The 23,022-nt window shown below is 42.3% G+C and overlaps 2 protein-coding genes across 14 annotated transcripts in view; both read left to right on the top strand.

Annotated features, from left to right (window-relative positions):
* The window catches only part of TRIM2 (tripartite motif containing 2), a 186,119-nt gene extending 183,415 nt beyond the window's left edge, over window positions 1-2,704 (top strand). For all 12 annotated transcript variants that reach the window (XM_043484424.1, XM_043484357.1, XM_043484366.1 and 9 more), the window contains exons 11-12: window positions 1,092-1,232; window positions 2,287-2,704. In XM_043484424.1, coding sequence (XP_043340359.1) covers window positions 1,092-1,232; window positions 2,287-2,439 — 294 coding nt within the window. In that variant the 3' untranslated portion in view covers window positions 2,440-2,704. The remainder of the gene's footprint in view (window positions 1-1,091; window positions 1,233-2,286) is intronic.
* A 13,885-nt stretch (window positions 2,705-16,589) lies between these two features.
* MND1 (meiotic nuclear divisions 1) overlaps window positions 16,590-23,022 on the top strand; it is an 82,808-nt gene continuing 76,375 nt past the window's right edge. The window contains exons 1-2 of one of the 2 annotated variants that reach the window (XM_043484320.1): window positions 16,590-16,848; window positions 22,502-22,567. In XM_043484320.1, the coding sequence (XP_043340255.1) occupies window positions 16,846-16,848; window positions 22,502-22,567 (69 nt within the window). In that variant the 5' untranslated portion in view covers window positions 16,590-16,845. The remainder of the gene's footprint in view (window positions 16,849-22,501; window positions 22,568-23,022) is intronic. The other variant, XM_043484310.1, reaches the window with a different exon arrangement.

Genomic DNA, 23,022 nt, shown 5'->3' with positions numbered 1-23,022 from the left:
TCCAACTAATAAAAATAAATGGAAAAAAATAATAAATGATGTGTGATAGTCAAACTAAAAAAAAATAAAATCAAAAAAAAAAAAAAAGAAAGAAAGAAACCTCACTCTCATGGGTGCCTTGCAGGTAACACTTTTTGATTTGTCAGTGAGTTTTTCCACATGTGTTGCATGATAATGAAGTCATAAGAGAATATCCTGAATGTGTTTCAAAACCATTAAGTATCACCAGAATCTTCAAGATAAAATTATGCTTACTAGTCTTATTATTAAACATATATTAAAATGTTGATTCTCTCAAGGTTAGTAATCTGAGTAATCTACAATTGGTACATATGCTGTAACACTCTATTAATAAGAATATTTAATTAACCACAATAGTCCAGTGCTTGGCCGTATCTGCTATTAGAGAATTTGAGAATCCTGCAGTTTTGTTTAGCCCCCTCTTCCATCATCTTCCTTCTCTCATGGGCTGTAGTCACCAAAGCCTTATGGCTATCCTAACTAAAATATTCCTAGAAAATCTATTTTAAAAAGCCATTTTCTTATTCCTCAGTGGCTGCCATCACACATACACACATACTCATTGGATTTTCTTTGCTGTAAATGTGTGGTCCAGCCGTATTTCTTGTTATGTTGACTTAGTAAAAGGGTAGTAAATTCTGAATATCTGGCCTAACAAAAAACTCTTACTTTCTGATTCAACTTTGAGCAGTTGTCCATCCTTTTAGAAATATAATGCCTATTCTTGAAGTTAGATATTTATTTAAATGCAAAAAGAATAATGTGTTTGGAAATTACATCTCTACTTACTCATACTACTTTATATTTGTATATTTTTGATAATTTTATAACAAAAGTATTTTTCACATAGCAATACAACTGGATATAAGCTAGAAAAAGAAGTGGTTTTACAAATAGTAAATCAGATTTAGATAGTAAATTGGGGACCCACAAGTGATATGTGAGGTCTAGTTTGTAAACTTCCCCCTTTTTGAAGAATGTCTTAAAAAAACCTGCTCAGATATTTGTTAAAAACCAGAATGTTTGCTTAACTATTTTAGTTTAAAATAATTTAAAAATATTTCGTACAGGTGTTTAATCAGGAAGGTGAATTCATGTTGAAGTTCGGCTCAAATGGAGAAGGAAACGGGCAGTTTAATGCTCCCACGGGCGTAGCGGTGGATTCAAATGGAAACATCATCGTGGCCGACTGGGGGAACAGCAGGATCCAGGTAGATGGGTTTACTTGTTTAGCGTGATCGCTGTTTGTTGAAAGTGAAGTCCCCCAGACTGGAATGTTTTCCTTTTGTTCATTGGTTAGGTAATTAGGCTGTAAATAGTCTAACCAGAAGTACCAAACTAAGGAAGGTAGAATAGAAACAAGTCAGCCCAGGGTGCTCTGGGCAAATCAAGGAGCATTCCCACATCTCTCTGAGAACAGCAGTGTTCAGCAGTTGAATCTGATGATGGAAGTCCTCTTCTCAAGAAGGGGGTCAAGACTTTAAATGCAGTGCAACACTGCGTACTTTAATTTCTCTGGGGTATTTATCTTGCTTAATTATCCCAGTGGACATCTGCAGTTGAAAAAGGCGTTCTGTGTCTGATGGGAAGCCAGAAGCAGGCAGGGGGCTACAGTCAGAAGGCAGTGCTGTGTAGGACCACAGATGCTCAGCTGTTGGTACTGTGGCCCTCATCACACCTGCCTTTTGAAACACCCTGTAAGCCAAACATAATGGCTAGAAGAAACCAGCCTGGGCCTGGGAAGGAAGAGAGTTCTTTTTATTTCATCATAGCAGAAGCTTACAGACCAAAAAAAGACCACCTTCTGTCCAAATGTACATGTTGAACCATTGACTTGGTATAACTTACTCTTTTCTGAAAATGAAAAAATAATCTCCATTTTCTGGTTGCATGTTGACTCAGGACATTCTTCTGTGGTCTAGTTGCCAATTTTTCCCTCTTGTGATTGGGAGTAAAGGGAGATAGTGCTGGAAGGGGGAGAAGTGAAAGCTCAGAGTGAGACAGAAGGGCCCCATCCAGAGCCGCTCCGCTCACATGGGACCTCTGTGAGCCTGTAGTGAGGTCCTCTGGCCAGGGAGCGTGCCTTGTCAGTGCCCCCGGGGCACAGAGGGTGAGGGGGGAGCGGGCAGGGTGAGTGGAGCCTGAACAAGCCTGGGGTTGCTCCTGTGCTTCCACGCGAAAAACGTCAGCATCAGAGGCTTCCTAACCCCGGCTTCTTCCTGCCACTCTAACTTCTCCTGTCACACTCTGACTTTATGTTTACAGGTTTTTGATGGAAGTGGGTCATTTTTGTCCTACATTAACACGTCTGCTGATCCACTCTATGGCCCCCAGGGCCTGGCCCTAACTTCAGACGGCCACGTGGTGGTTGCAGACTCTGGAAACCACTGTTTCAAGGTCTACCGGTACTTACAGTAACAGTGGGTGACTGGACATCCCCTTACAAAGATCTTACACCATAAACTGGAATGGATTTCCTGACGCAGGACCAGATGATACTAGACTTTTCTTGCCAGAAGGAATCATCAGTGAACTTTCCAAGGTTATTTCTGAATGTAACAATTTCCTTAAAAACTGCATATCTGATTTCCATAATCCACGTTTAGAGTTAAAAAAAGAAAAAAAAGAAATCTCTTCTACTGAATCTATAAAAACTGCAAAGTTTTACACCTGTGAACTATGGCATATAGGGCAGGGATTTATGTAGTTTAACTAATTTTGCAAATCAAACAAGCATTAAAAAAAACAACTAGAATATTTAAAGGCATTTGTTAATCCTGTGAGTGATAGCTTTTGTGCAGAGCTTCCAAAAACAAGATGAAAACAAAATCTGTTATAGTTATATACTTTATTTAACCTCGGTCACAAGACCCAGGGGATCTTCTAACCTCACTTTTACAGTAGATATTACTCTTGTGACATTTTTTGTTTATCAGTAACTACATATAACATTACTTTGGGTAAAAAATGAAAGCTGTCTTACAAAATCCTCCCAGCTGGGATTAGCAAGCCTCTTGAGTTTAGCACTTAAAAAATCAATGCAAATCTCCCACCCTTTCTGAGTTTGATCAAAGATCTTCATGTGTTCTTTTCACCTCTATCCTGCTCACCTTGTATCTAAAAACAAAGTTCATTTTCAGGGAAACCTGAAATTCCTGATACTTTGAAAGGCATTTTACTATAGTAATGCTACCTTTTGGTAAAGCAGCGGGCCCCGCGTTAACTCCAGGTTAATGCACTGGAATGTAATCAAGGAAAAGTCAGTCATATTTTCTGTGCCATGTTCTCACACATGTCTCTCTTCCACTTCATGAACACGAAAGCTTTACCTCTTGCAAAATGTCAGCACGTGTAGTAGGACCCAGTATCCTAGGACAGACAGCCATAAGCAGCCCTTTGGAGGACGGATGGTGTCAGCCAAAGGCATGTGGTTGATCAGTGGTTCCCCTTAGAAAGCGAGTGTTACCAAAGTCGTGTTATCGCGAAAGCATTACAGGTAAGGGCATGCTATGGTTATTTATCATTGTCTAATGACTAGTAGAGGCATTAAAGGACTATGTATACATGATTAGGGTAAGGTAGAATGTATCATATATATATATTTAGCTGAACCTTTGGTGTTTTGAAATAGGCAGCACTCTGAAAGACAGAAGCAGCTTCAGCACATTCCTCAACTGCCCCGTTTAAAGCCGTCCTCATAGAGCAAGCCCTAAAGCAGATTTCATTTTTGCCATTTTCCAGGAATGCTGGTATGGGCTGACTTCTAGTCAGAAAATGGCCTTCTGTGCTTTCAAAAACAAAACAAAAAACAGGTCGAAAGAAACAAAGTTGAACTTGAGTTACATTTAAGTATAAACGCATTTTGAGAAATGGTAAGAATAATTTAGTCAAATCTCATCCTGTAAAATAAGATGTGGTGTGTTTCCACTGTTTGGTTTTCTACTCAGTTCTACCAAATAAGATGTCGTGTTTGGCATTTTCGATAATGACTTGGGGACCTTTTTCACTGAAAGCACCTTAAAACTGTACTATAAAAAAATTTCCCACATGTACATGTGAATGTGATGTTTCTTTTTTCCTAATGTCAATGGTGAGATGAGTCTTTGAATTTAAACATTGATGTTTAATGAGCACTTCTTGGGTGCCAGAGGCTATTCAAGGCACTGGGGATAAAGTAATGGACAAACAAACAAAGCCCCCTGCCCCTTTGGAGCTTACACTCTAGGGCGGGAATGTCATTTTACCATTAACTAGCCTTCTGCATAAAAGATAAGCTAGACTTGATAATTCCTGGAATGTTTAAAAGGAAAGTTTTTTAACTGGTTAAATTAATTTCAGTTTATTTTCACCAGTGAAAGTAGCTTCCTCTGTAGACTCTGTCATAGGCCATGGATCTTAAGGCTAGTTTACTTAGAGGTTTTTTGCACATTCAAATTATACTTGTGAATTTAGAAATCAACCAGCCATCATAACATATTAGACTGGTATCTTAATAGAAGGAACACAAAGCTGATTTTTTTACATGTCAATATTGGAATGAAACTGGAATAAAAGAAGAGATACTTTGATTCAGACCTGTTCCACCACCTGTTACCAAAACACATGCTGTGGGCGGTCCAGGAAACACTGGAGTTTCCTGGAAACACATATATATTTCCCCAAAATATATATAATCGTATATGTTAAAGTATAAATAACATTTCAAATTTGGATACATATGTGCATTTACTGTATTTCTTGGTAAGCATATTTTAGGGGGAAAAGTGCTGCTGATAAGATGAATAGACAAGATTTAAATGGAGTTTTGTCACATTCTAAATGGTTCCTAGTAAACTGAGAAGGATATTGAAATAAGTGACTTTTTGTTTCTGTTCTACCATTATTGTTTGATTTCTCTTTGTCAAGTGTACAGAACCTGTCATATGTTCATGATAAGTAGCACTGAAAAACTACCCATTCAAATTTCCCCTGGGCACTTACGGCAAAATGTTGCCAGTTAGAATGTAACGGTCGGTGACAATGCAGTCCCTCCCCAGTTACAGATGTTAGTAACTGTATCTCCAATACATACCTCCCCTGCTGGACATGGGGAGGTGGGTGGAGTCACCTGACCGCCTAGAAACACATGAATAAAAAGCCTTTATGACGCTTAGCCATTTTTTTTAAAAAAATGGTTCTTAGTATCTTGATCAAACTTTAGTCTCCAGTAACTAAAGTCCCCAGGTTACCTTCTTTTAATTTACTCTTTGACTAGATTTGAGGCAAATAAATACTAACAGGTCCATGCAACTAGAATACACTTGCTTCTACTACTAAATATACAGGGTATGTACTAAGGGAGTTAACTGGAATAGCAGTATGCTAGCAAGTGTCTATGGATCCTTAACACTAAAGGGGTCACATAAATGCTTTGGTAATACCTAAGTTAATTGGAGGAAATAGCAAATAAACATCAGGTAATCTGCAGATTACTTCAGATGGAAAAAATCTTTATGTACATTTGAACTCTCTGGTATCCTCCTTATTCACCAGCTTCTGAAAAAAGGAGAAATATTTTTAGTTTAGTAATTCAAAAGTAAGACATTTCCAGGTAAGATAAAATTGAAGGTATTTGCTGCAAACATTGTTTAATTTTGCTTAAAATTGAAAGTCGTGATATTGTTGCATTCTGTAAATGTTACAGGGTTTTAAACTTACAATTATTTTAATATTTTTGATAACTAAGAATCTAGCATTGCCATAAAGGAAACTAAGTGCCCATTAAAGATTTGTTTGGTATAAATAAATACTTTTTTGTTTTGTTTTAAATGACAGTAAGCTACAAATCATGATGTTAATCTTAAACTTTCTGAAGATGAATTGTGTGGCAGTGATTGTATAGTCTGTTTGTGGAGAATGTATGGAAGCTATTAATATTCTAAGATAGATGAATAAATTGGCTATGTTGTTCCAGTGAATGTACAGCACTTCCAATAACTTTTGAAAGCAACACAGCCTTAAAATGTTTTTGCTTTATGACATGGGAATGTTCGGTCATCAACAGAGTATATTCTTAGAATTCTTTATATCATTTTCAGTTCTGTAGCCTTTCAGTCCTATGTATGAGTATGAGGGATTTTTGTTTCCTTTTTGTTTTCTTTTAAAATTTTGTACATTCCATCTTTATAGGTCTGTTTCATATATTTTGTGTATAGAACACTAAATCTTGTGCTCTTTGACATTGGTACTGATATATTCTCATCACTGTTCTTTTATGAATCAAAATGCTGACTGCCTATTTAAAGAAGAGAATAAACGCTGTGCATCAAAGTGTTTGTATGTTCGTAGCTACACACGTACCACAGTATTTTGGATGCTTTAGTCTACAATAAATCTTTAAATTAATTCTGTCTTGAAACATAGGAGAAACAAGATTCATGTGTATATCTTTACCATGCACAAAATCTCAAATCGTTATAATAAAGCTTGTTTTCTCCATTTCCAGGCTGAACGTTCATTTATTTAACCCACTGTTCTCTCTCTTAGTGAAGGAAAGTGAAGATCCGTTCTAGAACACGTGGAAGATATCAATACCTTAATCAAACTGTTCACACTAGTGAGACAAGGCTTAGTTAATGGGAATGTTTTCTCAAGTCCCTTTCTGATAGTTTGTTGGTATCTAGAAAGGCAGCAGGTTTCTGTGTGTTAGGTTTGTGCCCTGCAGCTTTACTAAACTAAGTTGTTAGTGCTGGTACTTTTGTTGTGGCATCTTGAAGATTTTCTGTGTTCTGGCATCATGTCATCTGCAAACAGTGATGATTTTAATTACTTCTTTCCAGTTTGGATTCCTTTTATTCCTTTTTCTGGTCTGACTGCTGTGGCTACTATGTTGAATAAAAGTGATCAGAGCAGTCATCCTTTTTTTTTTTTCCCCTGATCTTTCAGGAAATGCTTTCAGCTTTTCACTATTGAGTATATTAAGTATAATGTTAGCTGTGGACTTAACACATATGGTCTTTGATATGTTGAGGTATAGCCCCTCTATACCCATTTTGTTGAGAGTTTTTATTATAAATTGATGTTGATTTTTGTCAAAAGCTGTCTGCACGTGTTGAGATCATTATATAATTTCTGTTCTTGATTTGTGGATGTTGAACCATCCTTGCATGCTTGGGATAAATCCCACTTGATCATGGTGTATGGTTCTTTCAATGTATGGTTAAATTCAGCTTGCTAATACTTTGTTGAGAATTTTTGCATCTGTGTTCCTCAGTGATGCATACATGCGAAGTTGGTTCAGTCATGTCTGACTCATTGCAAACCCATGGACTGTAGCCCACCAGGCTCCTCTGTCCATGGAATTCTCCAGGCAAGAATACTGGGGTAACGGGATTGGCCTGTAATTTTCTTGTTTTGTGAAATCTTTGTCTGGTTTTGGTATCAGGATGCTGCTGGCCTTGTAGCATGAGTTCAGAAAGCTTTTCTTCCTCTGCAATTTTTTTGGAATAATTTCAGAACATTCTCTAAAGGTTTGATAGAATTCACCTCTAAAGCCGTCTGGTCCTGGACTTTTGGTTGTTGGGAGGTTTGGGGGTTTTTGGGGTTTTGTTTTTTAACTGATTCATTTTGGTAATGGTAATGCTCTGTGAGTGAGCTTGGTCCTGGGGTCTGGCTGCAGGACTCACGGGTCCCAGAGCTGGTGTTACATAACTGGTAGGTGGAGCCAGTTCTTGCCACAACTGACTATGGGGTCTGGGGTGTTCCAGAGTTAGTGTTGGCCTGCTGGTAGGCAAGGCCCAGGTCTGGTGCTGACATGTTGACTGGGTCCTGTCATGGCAGGCTGCAGGACTGCCATTGTCCCAGGGCTGATGTTGCCCCTGTGGTGGGTGAGGCTGGTCTGAAGTCTGGAGCAGGCTTAGTGATGGGTGGATCCAGGGCCCAGCAGACTGTGGGACTGGTATCTGCCTGCTCGTGGGCAGAGCTTGGTCCTAGGATTCTCTGGCTGCAGGGCCCTGGGGGTTCCAGGTCTAATGTCTGTGTACTGGTATGTGATGCTGGGTCTTCAGCCTCTGGTGGGCAAGGCCATGTCCAGGGATGGCTGTGGGCTCAGGGACTCTAGGGCTGCCCCTCTGCTGTTGGATGGGGCTGTGTCCCTGCCCAGTTAGTTGCTTCACCTTTCGTGTCCCAGTACGGGTGCCTCCAGGCTGGTGAGCACTTGCGTAACGGGTCTTGAGGCTAATAGGCTGAAGAAGGCCTCCAAAATGGTGCTTGCCAGCTTCAGTGTCTTTGTGGTAGAATAAGTTTTCCAAAGGGCTGCCACCAGTGTCTGTGAGTCCAGAGTGAGCTCCAGCTGCCTCCTGCTGGAGCAAGAGACTCTCCAAGATTAGCAGGTGGGTCTAACCTTCTTCTGTGGGACCTGAAGCATGTGAGATTTTGTGTGTACCCTTTAAGAGTGGAATCTCTATTTCCCTCAGTCCTTTGGGTCTCCCAAAAGCCCTACTGGCCTTCAAGGCCAAATAATGAGGGGTTGTCAGCTAGGGCTTGGACCTTTGAGAGAGCCTCTGCAACCATCATTCTCTTGTGTGGAGGCCACCCAGCCCGGGGTAGGAGTCTTGACTGTACCGCAGGTCTGCACCTCTTACCTGGCTCACAGTTCCTTCCTAGTCCCTTCTTTATTTCTGTAGTTGTAGAGGATCTTTTCTGGTGGGTTTCGGTCTTTTCAGCAATAGTGGTTGGTGCTTACAGAGCTGTGATCTTGGTGCGCCCTTGAGAGGAGGTAAACCCGAGGTCTTTCTGCCCCATCTTGGAAACTCCCTCCCATCTGACCTTCGACGCCCCACAAGGCCTAAGGATAGGTAAGCCCTCAGTCTTGAGTAGTGTGTGAACTTCATGCTTATTCATTTGTTCTCTTATAAAGGACTCTTGTCTTTCTTCATTGATTGTAAACAAGTCATTGGTTTAAACATATGCATACAGCATTTTTCCTGATTTATTTATAGGCTTTTTGGTTTTTCATTAAGTCCATGATTTATATTTTGTGTGATGAGATGAACACTAAAAGTTATTACGATTAGAGTAGCCTTTGTTAAAAATAGAGGAACACTACAAAAATTTCTTTGTTTTACTTCTTGGAGGGTTAAATTTCCATAACAGATGAAAAGTCTGAAAGAAAAACAAAAAAAAAAAAACAAAGAAATAAAAAAGAAAAAAAAAAAAAAAACGAAAAGTCTGAAAGAGATGACCTGAATTAGTCTGGGAAGGAGAGACGAAACAACAAAAATGGAAGAAAAAAAAAACAAAAATGAGAAACAGGACCAAAGGTTACACTGCTAACTAGTAATTGTGAATATTAGTTTTACTGACACCTAATTCTGTTTTTCACTTACTCTTCCCATTTAACCAAGTAGTAGTTGCTGTTGTGGCCTCTTTGGAGGTTTTATGGAGTCAGATTGAGGGTGAGGCACTTGCCCAGGTTTTCATATATCTCAGATTGCTTTTTAGGAACTTGGTTCATGTAAAGCCAAAGACAGCACTTTCCAGAGCAGACAAAAGGTTCAGTTAGAGGTGCAGTTTGTTACTGCCTAGGATAAGAGACAGGAGGGCAAATGACAGTCTGTCCTCAGCCAGCTTCCTGCCTCTCTTTTGCTGCCATGGTCTTTGAACAAACGCCTGCGCACTAGACTTTGGGCTATGTGTAAGGGCTGTTAGGACAAATAATAAGACCTGTAGTCTCTAAGAGCTGACAGTGTGGTTGTTGAACTAGACCAGGTAATTACAACACTATGAACTGCTTTTATATACCTTCATTAGAAAATATTTACTGAGTCTAGGGTCCCATTCTAGCTACTAGGGAATAGCAGTAAACCAAAATAAAAGGTCCCAGTTCCCATGGAGCTTTATGCTACTGGAATGAGACTTAAATGAATATGTACAGGGCTGGCTACATAATCTACTATGCCTGGTACAAAATGAAAATGCAGGACCCCTCATTCAGAAGAATGGAAAGACTTTTCCCTTCTTTTTGTGGTGTCTCTCTCAGCCTGTGGTGGTGTTTATTTGCTACGTAATATCACAGTCCCTGGGGCAGAGGGATATTCACCAGGGGAGTGAGGACATTCACACACCCCTGAGGCTCCCACCACGACTCAGATTTGCCCCATGTGCCCAGTCGTCACCCCCCTGAGAACAGAGGATGATGGGCTGTTGAGAGGGGCCAAGGATGCTAGCAGCTATTAACTCACCCGGGGGGAAGGCAGAGAGGTGCTGGGGGGACCGCCAACCCAGGCTTGCTAAAAGAGGGCAAGAGAGCAAGCTCTGCAGGGGAGAACTGATAGTTCAGTATCGTGAGGCTAGACAGTGCTCGAGAAGAAATGATGAGAGATGAGGCACGGTTACCAGAGAGAGTTACTGTCCCTGTTTTCAAGGAGTTTATGTCCCAGATGGAAAGGTTCAAAGAGTGTTAATACCTATATACAGAACAAATTAAGGTAGGTGCCATAAAAGAAGTGTCAATAACCATAATAGAAAGTCCAAGTTTTCACATGTTGGGTGGGGACAAGCTGTCTCCCCTGTGTTCACCTGAGACGTCCACAAACTTCCATTCTCTTGGGCCAAAAAAAAAAAAGATTGTAAAGATTTTTAAATGCCAGAGAAATGTACGTACCTTTAGTGGAAATATATACACCTTTCCTCTCCTGTCTCATCTTCACTGCTTCCTCACTCCCAAATGAATCATAAAGTCACATTTTTGGTTTTCCAGTGCTGAAAGAAGTTATGTTTACACTACCCTGTAGCCTATTAAGTGTGAAGTAGAATTATGTCTTAAAAAACAATATACATACCATAATTTTAAAATACCACTAAAAAATATTTCAATAAATTTTTTAGAAAAAATGCTAGCCATCACCTGAGCCGTCAAGGAGTTGTAATCTTGTTGCTGGTGGAAGATCTTACCTCCAGGGTGGTGGCTGCTGACTGATCAGGGTGGTAGTCACTGAAGGTTGGGGTGGCGGTGGCAGTTTCTTGAAATAAGACAGCGAAGTCTGCTGCATTGATTGACTCTGTCATGAATGATTTCTCTGTGGCATGTGGTGCTGTTTGATAGCATTTTACTCACAGAAAACTCCTTTCAAAATCGGAGCCAGTCCTCTCAAACTCTGCCACTGCTAGATCAACAAAGTTTATGTAATGTTCTAAATGCTCTGTCTGCACAGCATCTTCACCAGGACTAGATTCCATCTCAAGAAACTAGTCTTTTTACTCATCCATAAGAAGCAACTCCTCATTCATTCAAGTTTTATCATGAGACTGCAGCAATTCCGTCACATCTTCAGGCTCCACTTTGAATTCTAGCTCTCTTGCTGTTTCCAATACATTTGCAGTTCCTTCCTCCACTGAAGGCTTAAACCCCTCAGAGTAATACAAGAGAGTTGAAATCAACTTTTCTCAAACTCCTCTTATTGATATTTTAACCTCTTCCCATAAACCACACATGCTCTTAGTGGCATCTAGAATGGTGAATCCTTTCCAGAAGGCTTTCAATTGACTTTGCCCAGATACACCACAGAAATCACTACCTATGGCAACTATAGCCTTACAAAATGTCTTTCTTAATAATGCTTTAAAAAATAGTATAGAAACTACTCTCTGATCCATGGACTACAGAATGGATGTTGTGTTAGCAGGCATAAAAACATTAAACTCATTGTACTTCTCCATCAGAGTTTTTGGGTGACCAGGTACATTGTCAATGAGCTGTAATATCTTGAAATATTTTTTCTGAGCAGTAGGTGTCAACAGTGGGGTTAAAATAATCAGTAAACCATGTTGCAAACAGATGTGCTGTTATCCAGGCTTTGTTCTTACATTTATAGAGCAGAAGCAGAGCAGATCGAGCATGATTCTTCAGGGCCCTAGAATTTTCAGAATGGTGGGTAAGCCTTGGCTTTGACTTAAAGTTGCCAGCTACATTAGCCTCTAATAGTGTCGGCCTGTCCTTTGAAGCCAGGCATTGACTTCTCTAGCTATGAAAGTCCTACGTGAAATCTTCTAATAAAAGGCTGTTTTCTCTACACTAAATATCTATTTGTTTAGTGGAGCCACTTTAGCTTGATCTTCTGGATAACTGGCTGAAGCTTCTACATCAGGACTGCCTGCTTCACCTTGCACTGTGGTGTTAGGAGACAGCTTCTTTCCTTGAACCTCACGAATCAACCTCTGCTAGCTTCAACCTTTTCTCCTGCAGCTTCCTCAGCGCTCTCAGCCTTCAGGGAATTGAAGAGGTTTACAACCTTGCCATAGACTAGGCTTTGGCTTAAGGGAAGGTGGCTGCTTTGGTTGTCTCTCCGGATCCCTCAGACTTTCTCCACATCAGCAATAAGGCTGTTCCACTTCCTCATCATTCATGTGTTCACTGGAGCAGCACTTTTCATTTCCTTCAAGAAATTTTCCTTTGCACCCATGACTTGGCTGTTTGGTGAAGGAGAGCTTAGTTTCAACCTGTCTGCTCTTGACATGCCTTCCTCACTAAGCTTAATCATTTCTAGCTTTTGATTTAAAGTGAGAGATGTGTGACTCTTCCTTTCACTTGAACACTTAGAAGCCATTTTAAGGTTAGTAACTGGCCTAGCTTCAATATTGTTTTGTCTGAGGGAATAGGGAGCCCTAAGGGGAGACAGAAAGATGGGGAAATGGCCGGTTGGTTGGTGGAGCAGTCAGAACACATACAACATATATCAATTAAGTCCTCCGTCTTATATGGGCATGGTTCATAGTGTCCCAAAACAATTAACAGTAGTAGTAGCATCAATGATTACAGGTCACCATAACATATAATAATGATTAAAAAGTTTGAAATATTGGAAGAATTACCAAAATGTGCAATAGAGACACAAAATGACCAAATGCTGTTGGGGAAATGGTGCTAACAGACTTGCTCGACAGAGTTGACACAAACCTTCAATGTGTACAATACACAATGTCTGCTAAGTGCAAGAAAGGGAAGCATAATAAAGAGGTGTGCCTATTTCAGCACATCTCTGCCTCAGTCTCTGTTCTTCCAGGAACTCAAACTAAGACAGGCAAGGAACACTGGGTTCCCCAAATTCCTATAGGGATTCCCTGGTAGTTCAGTCGGTAAAGAATCTGCCTGCAATGCAAGAGACCTGGGTTCAATACCTGGGTTGGGAAGATCCCCTGGAGAAGGAAATGCCAACCCACTCCAGTGTTCTTGCCTGGGAAATTCCACCGACAGAGGAGCCTGGTAGGCTACAGTCCATGGGGTCACAAGAGTCGGACATGACTTAGTGTCTAAATCACCATCAGGTTCCTGGTCTAGAAGAAAGGTTGTGGGTAATAGATGGGCATGTCCCTTTGGGCCTGCACAGTCCTTGGCCGTGGGGCGTGATGTGGCTGGAGTGGGGCCAACATGCCCCTCTACAGAGTAAGGTCTAGGGCAAGCAGCAGTCACCCAGATGGAAGAGCAGCACTGACTGGAATATAAAGGCCGCACTGAAAGGTGTGGCCTGTCTAGTTCATCCTCACATACTCCGCAGGCAGCAGATATTCAAATTTTTTAAAATTAATGTGTGTTTAAGGATTTTGTAAAACACCAATCTGTTTAATAAACCAATGCCATTTGAGTATTATAACAAAAGCTAGGTGGTGGATACTTGATCCAAATTCATGATGCTACAAATACGTATTTGCTTTCATACTTAACTTACATACTACATCTGCCTGCTCCATAATATTGCAAAACTTAGAGCATCTCAAGGCATCTGAATGGTCTATCAGATAGTTTTGGAATTCTGTTGGTGAAAATAGTAAATGGGAAAGCACTACTTGATGCAAATATATAAATTTTTCCAAATATCCTATGTTTTTTCACCTGAAAACCATATCTAGTTATCCCTAAGCCAATGACTAGGTAATGTTCTTAGAAACCTGGTAATTTATTTAACATACATTTGTTGAGTGTCCATCATGTGTCAGGCACTTTACTAAGCCTTGGTGATACCCAATGGTTGGCTCAGTTTTTGCCACAGAAAGGAGTCTGATATTAGAGGGAAGCTGTCCAAGTAAATAATCACAAAGTGGATCAGGGTGCTGTGATAAAACTGTACAGAGATCCTATCTTGTTGTGGGGAGGTGTGAGGAAACAGAGAGAAAAAGACTCAGAGGCCTACCTGAGCATTTAAAGGATGGAAGGATGGGAATGGCTTGTGGGATCTTAGTTCCCTGACCAGGGATTGAACCCAGGCCATGGCAGTGAAAGCACTGAGTCCTAACCTTACTAGACCAAAAAGGAATTCCCAAGAAAGGCTGTTCTTGATGGAGCAGAAGGTATGGCAGTCTGAGAACAGATCAGGTAAGTTCAGTTCAGGTCAGTCACTCAGTCATGTCCGACTCTTTGTGATCCCATGGACTGCAGCACGCCAGGCCTCCCTGTCCATCACCAACTCCCGGAGTTTACTCTAACTCATGCCTGTTGAGTCGGTGATGCCATCCAACTGTCTCATCCGCTATCCCCTTCTCCTCCCACCTTCAATCTTTCCCAGCATCAGGGTCTTTTCAAATGAGTCAGCTCTTCCCATCAGGTGGCCAAAGTATTGGAGTTTCAGCTTCAACATCAATCCTTCCAATGAATATTCAGGACTGATTTCCTTTAGGATGGACTGGTTGGGTCTCCTTGCAGTCCAAGGGACTCTCAAGAGTCTTCTCCAACATCACAGTTCAAAAGCTTCAATTCTTTGGTGTTCAGCTTTCTTTATAGTCCAACTCTCACATCCATACATGACTACTGGAAAAACCATAGCCTTGACTAGACGGACCTTTTTTGGCAAAGTAATGTCTCTGCTTTTTAATAAGATAAAGCTTCCCACAAATGCCACCTTTATTCTGACAACTTTATATAAACACCAGTTTAATTGCTTAATATTTGTCTTAAATATCACTTTAATTTTTTACTGACATACTTATTTCAGCTGTATCTTGAGCAACGCATGAGAGATCTAGGGTCATTGTGCATGCATGTGTGCTCAGCGTGTCCAACTCTTTGCAACCCCGTGGACTGTAGCCCACCAGGCTCCTCTGTCCATGGGATTTTCCAGGCAAGAATACTGGAGTGGGTTGCCATTTCCTCCTCCAGGGGATCTTCTCCTCCCAGGGATTGAAACTGCATCTCTTGTGTCTCCTGCATTGGCGGGTGGATTCTTTATCACTGTACCACCTAGGAGGTCCCTTGAAAAATCTAGGGTATGGTGCATTAATTATAAATTTTCTAGTTCTAATGTTAAAACACTAAATGGATAGCCTTTTATTATTTTAAAATCATCTTATGTACCATCAAGAGAATTATACTGAACTCTGGAAAAACCAAATTAATGGAACTCTAAGTAATTCAATATATCCTTGTCCTGCTTCTGTCAGAAGCAACAGGAGATGCTGTTACTGAGTCTAAGCTCATACTGCTCCCTGCACAACACGGCAGTAATCAAGAGACAATGTATTGGGGTGAGAAATTGGCTGTATTCAATAAAATGGCTTTATTCAAAAAGCCAGCAAACCAAAAAGATGGTGGGCTTGTGCCCCAAAGACCAATGGTGCCTGAGTTAGAATGCAGGTTCCTTTTATACTAAAAGGAGAGGGAGTAAAGTCAAACACTTCCTGGTTCCCATCAGCCTCTGGAAAATTCGAAACTGTCTCAGTCATGTCCGACTCTTTGCGACCCTATGAACTGTAGTTCACCAGGCTCCTCTGTCCATGGACTTCTCCAGGCAAGAATCCTGGATGGGATGCCATTCATTCCCTTCTCCAGGGGCTATGCCTGACCCAGGGATCCAACCTGGGTCTCCTGCACTGCAAGCAGAGTCACAGGGGTGTGTTAATTTCTTCCCTCTTGCAGTCATTCACAGGTGGGTCTGGTCAGGAGGTTTCCTGTGAGCTTAACATTGGTATTTTAGTTTACTGCTCATTACCTGGGAAGCAAGGTTCCCAGAGATGAGCCATTATACCTAGTTAAGCTTATAGGCAACATCCCTTTAGTTATCAATTTATAAGATTCAAAGGTTCTTCCCTATTACAATGCAAATTCCTATTTTAGTAACATTCCTTTCTAGTGAAATCATTATAGTTTAAAATGGTTCAAGATAACACAATTTTCAGAATAACTGAAAAATCTGAGTTAATTTTCTAGCACCTTGTCAAGTAATGAGGTAGCATATTTTTGACTGTTTTGATTTGAAATTCATTCTCTTCTATTTAAAAAAAACCCTAAAAGAAAGGCAAACATATAAACAAGGGCATTTTTAAAATCTGGAAAAGCAGTGAATAGCGGTTACGTAAAAACTGGGGCATAAAATTAAAAGAGGAAAGAAAATCCGCCCGAGACCAGGCAAATCCGGATGGACGAAGGCAGTATTTCCTGCCCAGCGGCCAAAAGGCATCAGTTTTTTGAGGCAAACTTGGGCCGGTTTCCGCGGAGTGAAGAATGACGTCAAAGGCGAGGGCTCAAGACTTCCTCGGAAAAAAAAAGTGGGGGGTTACAGTCAGCACCAAGGACGGAAAAGACGGAAGCAGCTGCGAGAGCTTGTTGGCCAGCCTCTAGGGCGCGGACGGGCGGGACCAAGCAGGCCCCGCCCCAGAGTAGGCCCCGCCCACCGACCGGCAGCTCGCCGCCGCCGCCAGGGGTCGCTGCGCGCCGCAGGAGCGAGGGCTGGTCTTTCTGCCCCTCCCCTCGCTGCTCCGCCCGCGGAGCGGTGTCGGCGCCAAAATCAAACCCGCCCGAGCCGGCCCCGCCCCTCGCCGCGTGCCGGCGCCGCCACCGGAAGACGAGCCGCCGGCGCCATGGTAAGAGCCTGGGCCGCGTTTCCCGGCCCCCTTCCTCCCCGCGGTCCGGCCGCTTAACCCTCCGGCCGTGTGGGACCCCGGCCTGGCCCTGGGCCCCTGGCGGGCTGCGGTGGCCGGCCTCCCCGCCGGGTCAGTCGCCGCGTCTGCCCCGCGTTTTCCGGCTGCCGCTGCCCCAGCCCAAAGCAGGCATGCAGCGCCGGGACCCCCGCTTTATGCCCCTCGCGCCCTCCCGGGCCGGTTAGATTAAATGCGGAGCGTTCGAGAACGTGCCCCGGGTGTCTCACAAGCTCAGCAGTCTAACAAGGCCAAGAGTCGCTTCAGAAGCCGGGCCCAGGCTCCCCGCCTCCGGCCACCAGAAGGCGCCGCCCCCGCCTGCGAACCGTGGGGGAAGGGACATTGAGGGCCCGAGGGCTTCGCTTGATCTCTGGCGATTGATGGTTTTGTGCATTGTAGCATGTAGAGCACGTTTCAGAATTCCTCACAGTTTCTAAAGTGACCGAAAGAATCTCCAATTTATGCCAGTTAGAGGATTTCTGTGAAAATGCACCTTTTTTTACTGAAGGGCAGGACTCATTATCAAAGTTGCTGTATCAGGCAAGCACCCGGGCTTCCCCGGTCGCTCAGACTGAAGAATCCACCCACAACGCGGGAGACCTGGGTGGGAAAGACATCCCACCACCCCCGCCCCACCCCCAGAGAAGAGAATGGCACCCCACTCCGGTGTTTGCCTGGAGAATTCCATGGACAGAGGGGCCTGGCGGTCTGCATTCCGCGGGGTGACCGAGTCTGACCCGACTGAGCGCGCTCGTGAAACTGCACTGTCTTGGTCAGACGTGGTCTTGTGTGGCCCAGTGAGTTCAGTCTTGGTTAGATTCCAAACCATCTCTTTGTTTTTGCGAGTTTAAATCATTTTCATAAACCTTCAGAGTTTCTTCTCTCTCTGCCCCCCACGTCTCTTGGCAGAGAATCAACGTCTAATGAAATGGATCACAGATTTTAATATCGTATTTCAGTTAAGTGGCCGTTATTTATTTTGCCAAGCTAGTGGTGGTTGGGGATCTAGGTTGTTCAGTGTTTATTTGAAGGTAGTTGTCCAGATGTAATCATAACTGATAACGGCTTCTTTGTGGTTAGACTAACAGCCCAGCCACCTGGGCATAAAATGATGTAGGAAACCAAACAAGCACACTTAAATCTGGTACCAGTGCGCCCTCATATATTTCTGTTTATAGTTACTAGCCAGATACAACTGACTACTGTGTTAGCTTTTTTTGTTTTTGTCTTTCACCGACCACCTCTACACCTGCATCACCTTCTAATAGTAAATGGTTTAATGTGCCTTTAACTCTTCTCTGATGTTCACCTCTGGTAATGGAGAAACATGAAACAAAATTTTTTGTAAGAGACATAGTTCCCACTTTTCATGTATTATTAAGAAATAAGTTTAGTGTTATACAAAGATAACCGTTCTTCTCTTTCCTGATTGTTAATTAATAGCTGTTTGCTTCAACATGGTTATGCTTGCTGGGTAGACAATTGTTATAAGTCCAAGCATGTTTTTGAAATTGGAGATACTTGGTGGGGTCTGCCACTTCTGAAGGCAGCAGCTATCATCTATTTTAATTTTTCAAAATTTTACTAGTGATCAACAGAGCTGACTTTAGGTGTTTTTTTGTTTTGTTTTTTTGTTTTGACTGCACAGCATGTAGGATCTTAATTCCCTGACACGGGATCGAAACACTGCCTCCTGTAGTCCCAAATCACTGGCCCTCCAGGGAATTCCTGACTTTAAGATTTTTTTAACTTATAATAGGAGAAGATTCCTTTCATTTTCCTAAAGTCAAGTGTTGAGTGAATCTCTAACTTATACTATTAGGAGATTTTCTTTAATCTTAAATTTTACTTGAGCCCTTGTTGATTTTTTTGGAGAAATTTCTAAATATGAAGTAATATGGCATCCTTTTACATTAGTTATTTTAACTCTGGCCATGATACTCTCCTACCATGATTAGAAATAAGCATTCTTTGTAGTGGTTAAGGAGAGTGATGAATAAATTAGCCCGAGACCAGTGTTAACCAATGATAACATGTGTGCATGCTAAGCCGCTTCAGTTGTGTCTGACTCTTTGTGACCCCGTGTGTCGTAGCCCACCAGTCTCCTCTGTCCTTGGGATTCTCCAGGCAAGAATACTGGAGTGGTTTGCCATTCCCTTCTCCGGGGGATTTCCCGACCCAGGGATCAAAGCCGTGTGTCCTGTGTCTCCTGCATTGGCAGCCAGGATCTTTCCCACTAGGGCCACCTGGGGAGCTCATCCATGTTTCTTGAGTCACTTTCATAAGCTGCTGAGCTGAGTGATAAGAGCTTTCTTAAAACTGCATGCCCTCAGGACACTAGGTTCTCCCCATTGCCTACCTCTGCGAGGCAAATTCTTGTGGAGTCCAGGGTCTCTCAAGGAGCAATTTATAATACTAACATGTTAAGAGCCTTTTCTAAAGCGTTAGATCTGTTTTCCAGTGATGCAGCCACGGATTGAAGCCCTAAGGGCCCCACAGTGCCCCTAACTTAACCTCTAGATTCTAGGCTGAGAAAAACCGTTTTCTCAATCTTTGGGCACAATATGATCCCATAATACCCCCTTTCCCCTACCCCTGTATGCCTGCCCCTCCTCCTCCCCGCTGGTGACTGCTGGTTTGTTCTCTATCTGGGAGTCTGCTGCTTTTTTGTTTTGTTGACTAGTTTGTTGTATTTTCTAGATTCCACATTTAAGTGTTATCATACATTGTTTGTCTTTCTCTGGCTTATTTCACTTAGCCTTCCAAGTCCGTCCATGTTGCTGCTTTTTCATGATCGAGTCATAAGAATCTGTGTGTGTGTGTGTACCACATCTTTATCCATTCATCTTTGATGGACACAGGTTACTTCCATATCTTGGCAAATGTAAATAATGCCAAGATGAACATTGGGGTGCTTGTATCCTTTTGAATTTGTGCTTCTATGGGATATATACACACAGGAGTGGAATTGCTGGATTATATTTTTAGTTTTTTGAGAAAGCTCCATACTGTTTTCCACAGTTTTTGCAGCAATATACATTCCCACCAAAGTATTCGAGGGTTCCCTTTTCCCCACGTCCTCACCAGCGTTTGTTATTTGCGGCCGTTTTGATAATGGCCGTTCTGACAGGTGTGGTGAGTATCTCACTGTGGTTTTGATTTGCATGAGAGGAAAGTGTTTTAGGTAGAACAGCATTTTGTAAAAGGCACAGAGGAAATTCCCTGGTGGTCCAGTGGCTGGGACTCTGTACTTTCACTTCAGAGCGCCTAGGTTCAATCCTGGGTCACACAAGCTACGCCTTGTGGCATGGGACCAAAAAAAAGGCCCAGAAATGGGAAAGAGCATGCTGCAAGTGGAGAACTACAGGGGTTTTTATATTATAGCTTCACTTGCTTAGCTCTTCATGTTATGGTAAATGTGAGGTGGGGAGTGGAGCTGTGAGAGGTAGGTTGGGATCTGATGGTAGAGAGCCTTGTCTGTCACTCTAGGTGACTAGATACTCCTGGGTGGTTGGGAGCCACTGGAAAGTTTTAAGCAAGGGAGAGGCATCGTTAGTTAGATTTGCTTTTTGGCAGCATGGAGTGTGGCCTTAGAGGATGGGACAGAGTGTGGTTAGCAGACTGCAGATCTAAAGTAGGCCTGAGCTTAGGTGGAGGCATTAGGGGTGAAGCAGACAGGATAGATTTGAGAAACAGCTAAGCACAGAGATTGGCAGGATTTGGTAACTGGTTGGATGTGAAATAGAGATGTAGGAACCTAGGGTGACTGCCAGGTCTCTGGCTTGGGTAACAAGTGGCATCTGACTACTGAAGATCCAGAAGAGCAGGTTTGGGGAGGAAGTGTGGGAGAGGAAGACGTCAGTTTAGACCACCCAAGTTTGAGTCTGTTCAGCAGGCAGGTAATTAAATGTGATTGGAGTTCAGGCCCCCATCTAGCCCAGAAATATAAAGATTTGAGGTCTTACATGAAAACAGGTAAGATCAAAGAAAGGATGTGAGGAGATGAGGGGATCAATAGAGAAAGAACCTGGGGAACTGCAGTATTTGAGAATGGACAGAGGAAAAAGAGAAAAATATTAACTTTGAAGCTACTTATTTTACCTATACAATCATCAAGGAACACTGGATAATTTGCTGTGAAAATGAGTGCCTGCATTTCTAGGCCATATATTCTGGAATGCATTCAGAACGGCAATTCCAAATTCCTTTCCCTGTCTAGTGTTGCCTTTCACTTCTGATGCAGGTTTTGATTGGGTAGGTTTATTACTATTGATTTATTTATGTCTGCTTTTTAAGTGGTGTATTTTAAAGTTCTTGCTAAACAGTTTTTATACCCCTATGCGTGTGTGCATGCATGCTAAGTCGCTCCAGTCGTTTCTTGACTCTTTGCAACCCCATGGACTGTAGCCCACCAGGCTCCTCTGTCCATGGGATTCTCCAGGCAAGAATGCTGGAGTGGGTTGCCATGCCCTCCTCCAGGGAATCTTCCTGACCCAGACATCAAACCTGCACCTCTTACATCTCCCACATTGGCAGGTGGGTTCTTTACCACTAGCACCACCTGGGAAGCCCATATTCCCCTATAATCCCATGCAATTTTTGAGAAAGATGCAGATTACTTCAAAAACATTGATGTGGAATCTTCCATGAGAGCACTAGGGATTATGGTTCTCCTTGTCTTTGTTATTTTCTGTAAGTACTTGCTTTGAGGGAATTTGGTTTTTTAAAAAATCAGACTTTAGGTATATACTCTATAAAATATAGAGTAAAATTTATTATTAGCAGTACATTTCAATTACTCTTAATTATCTTAACTTCAGATTGGCTAAAGGGTAGCTATAGGATAATAATCACCTGAAGTAGGCTTTCATTTTCTACTTGCATATGTTGTCCTTCCTCCAGCCTGCCCTCCACATGCTACGTTACTCTGACTCCCTGCTTTAGAAATTGCCCTGTTGCTCCTGAGTTGCCTGGAGTAAAGTCTACTCTCTAACTGGACAGTCAGCCTGCCGTAATCTGGCCCCAGACAACTTCTCTCATCTCATCTGCCACACCCTGTACACCCTCATTCATTTAATAATTGCCCCTAAGTGTTTGTCTCTCTGGAGCAGTCCATGAACTTCCATCACCCTGTGCCTATGTGTGGTCTGTCCAGGATACCCTCCTCACTGTTTCTCAACTTGCTAAAATCCGACTCATCTCTTGCCTTCCTAGCTAACCCTTCTTTCTCTCTTTCCTGGGTAGAACTAATTCATTCTGTCCTGGGTAGCAATTTATGCATGTACCGGTTCATCAATGAGAAGCATTTTATGTCGTTTTTCTTTGAGAGATTAACTCTTTTGAAGGTAGATACAGTGATTTATTGATCATTTGATACATATTGAATTTCTACAAAATGCCAGACTGTCTCAACCACAGTTATTATAATGGCAGCACCTACCACAAGGCCTGGGTATGAGATTTATTAACCCTCTTGTCTCAGACGAGACCGTGCATTATTTCTAGTAATGTTTTGAAACAAGTTGTCTTAAAAAGCATTGGTTTTTTGTTTTTAAAGCAGTTTACTTTTTAACTTTTATGCCTAACTTTTGTGCTTCAGTCGAAGAAAAAAGGACTAAGTGCAGAGGAAAAGAGAACCCGCATGATGGAAATATTTTTTGAGACGGTAAGTTGTTTCCCTTAAGATTTTTAGTACGTTGTGCCATTTTCTCTTTAAGTATATGTCATCCAGTGTTAACTGTACCTTTTTCACTAGAAATCAATACCAACCAATTTCCTGAAGAATGAGTAAAATTCAACAAACATTTGTGGCTTCTGTGGGCTGTGGAGCATGAAAGAACCCTACACAGTGTTTGTAGAGTCTCTTCTATTCAGGGGCTTCCCTGATAGCTCAGCTGGTAAAGAATCTACCTGCAATGTAGGAGACCTGGGTTCAATTCCTGGGTCGAGAAGACCCCCTGGAGAAGGGATAGGCTACCCGCTCCAGTATTCTTGGTGTTCCCTTGTGGCTCAGCTGGTAAAGAATCCGCCTGCAATGCAGGAGACCTGGGTTCCATCCCTGGGTTTGGAAGATCCCCTGGAGAAGGGAGCAGCTACCCACTCCAGTATTCTGGCCTGGAG

The sequence above is a fragment of the Cervus canadensis genome, chromosome 1, assembly GCF_019320065.1.
Source record: "Cervus canadensis isolate Bull #8, Minnesota chromosome 1, ASM1932006v1, whole genome shotgun sequence".
Classification (NCBI taxonomy): Eukaryota; Metazoa; Chordata; class Mammalia; order Artiodactyla; family Cervidae; genus Cervus; species Cervus canadensis.
This window is presented reverse-complemented; position numbering and strand designations above follow the sequence as displayed.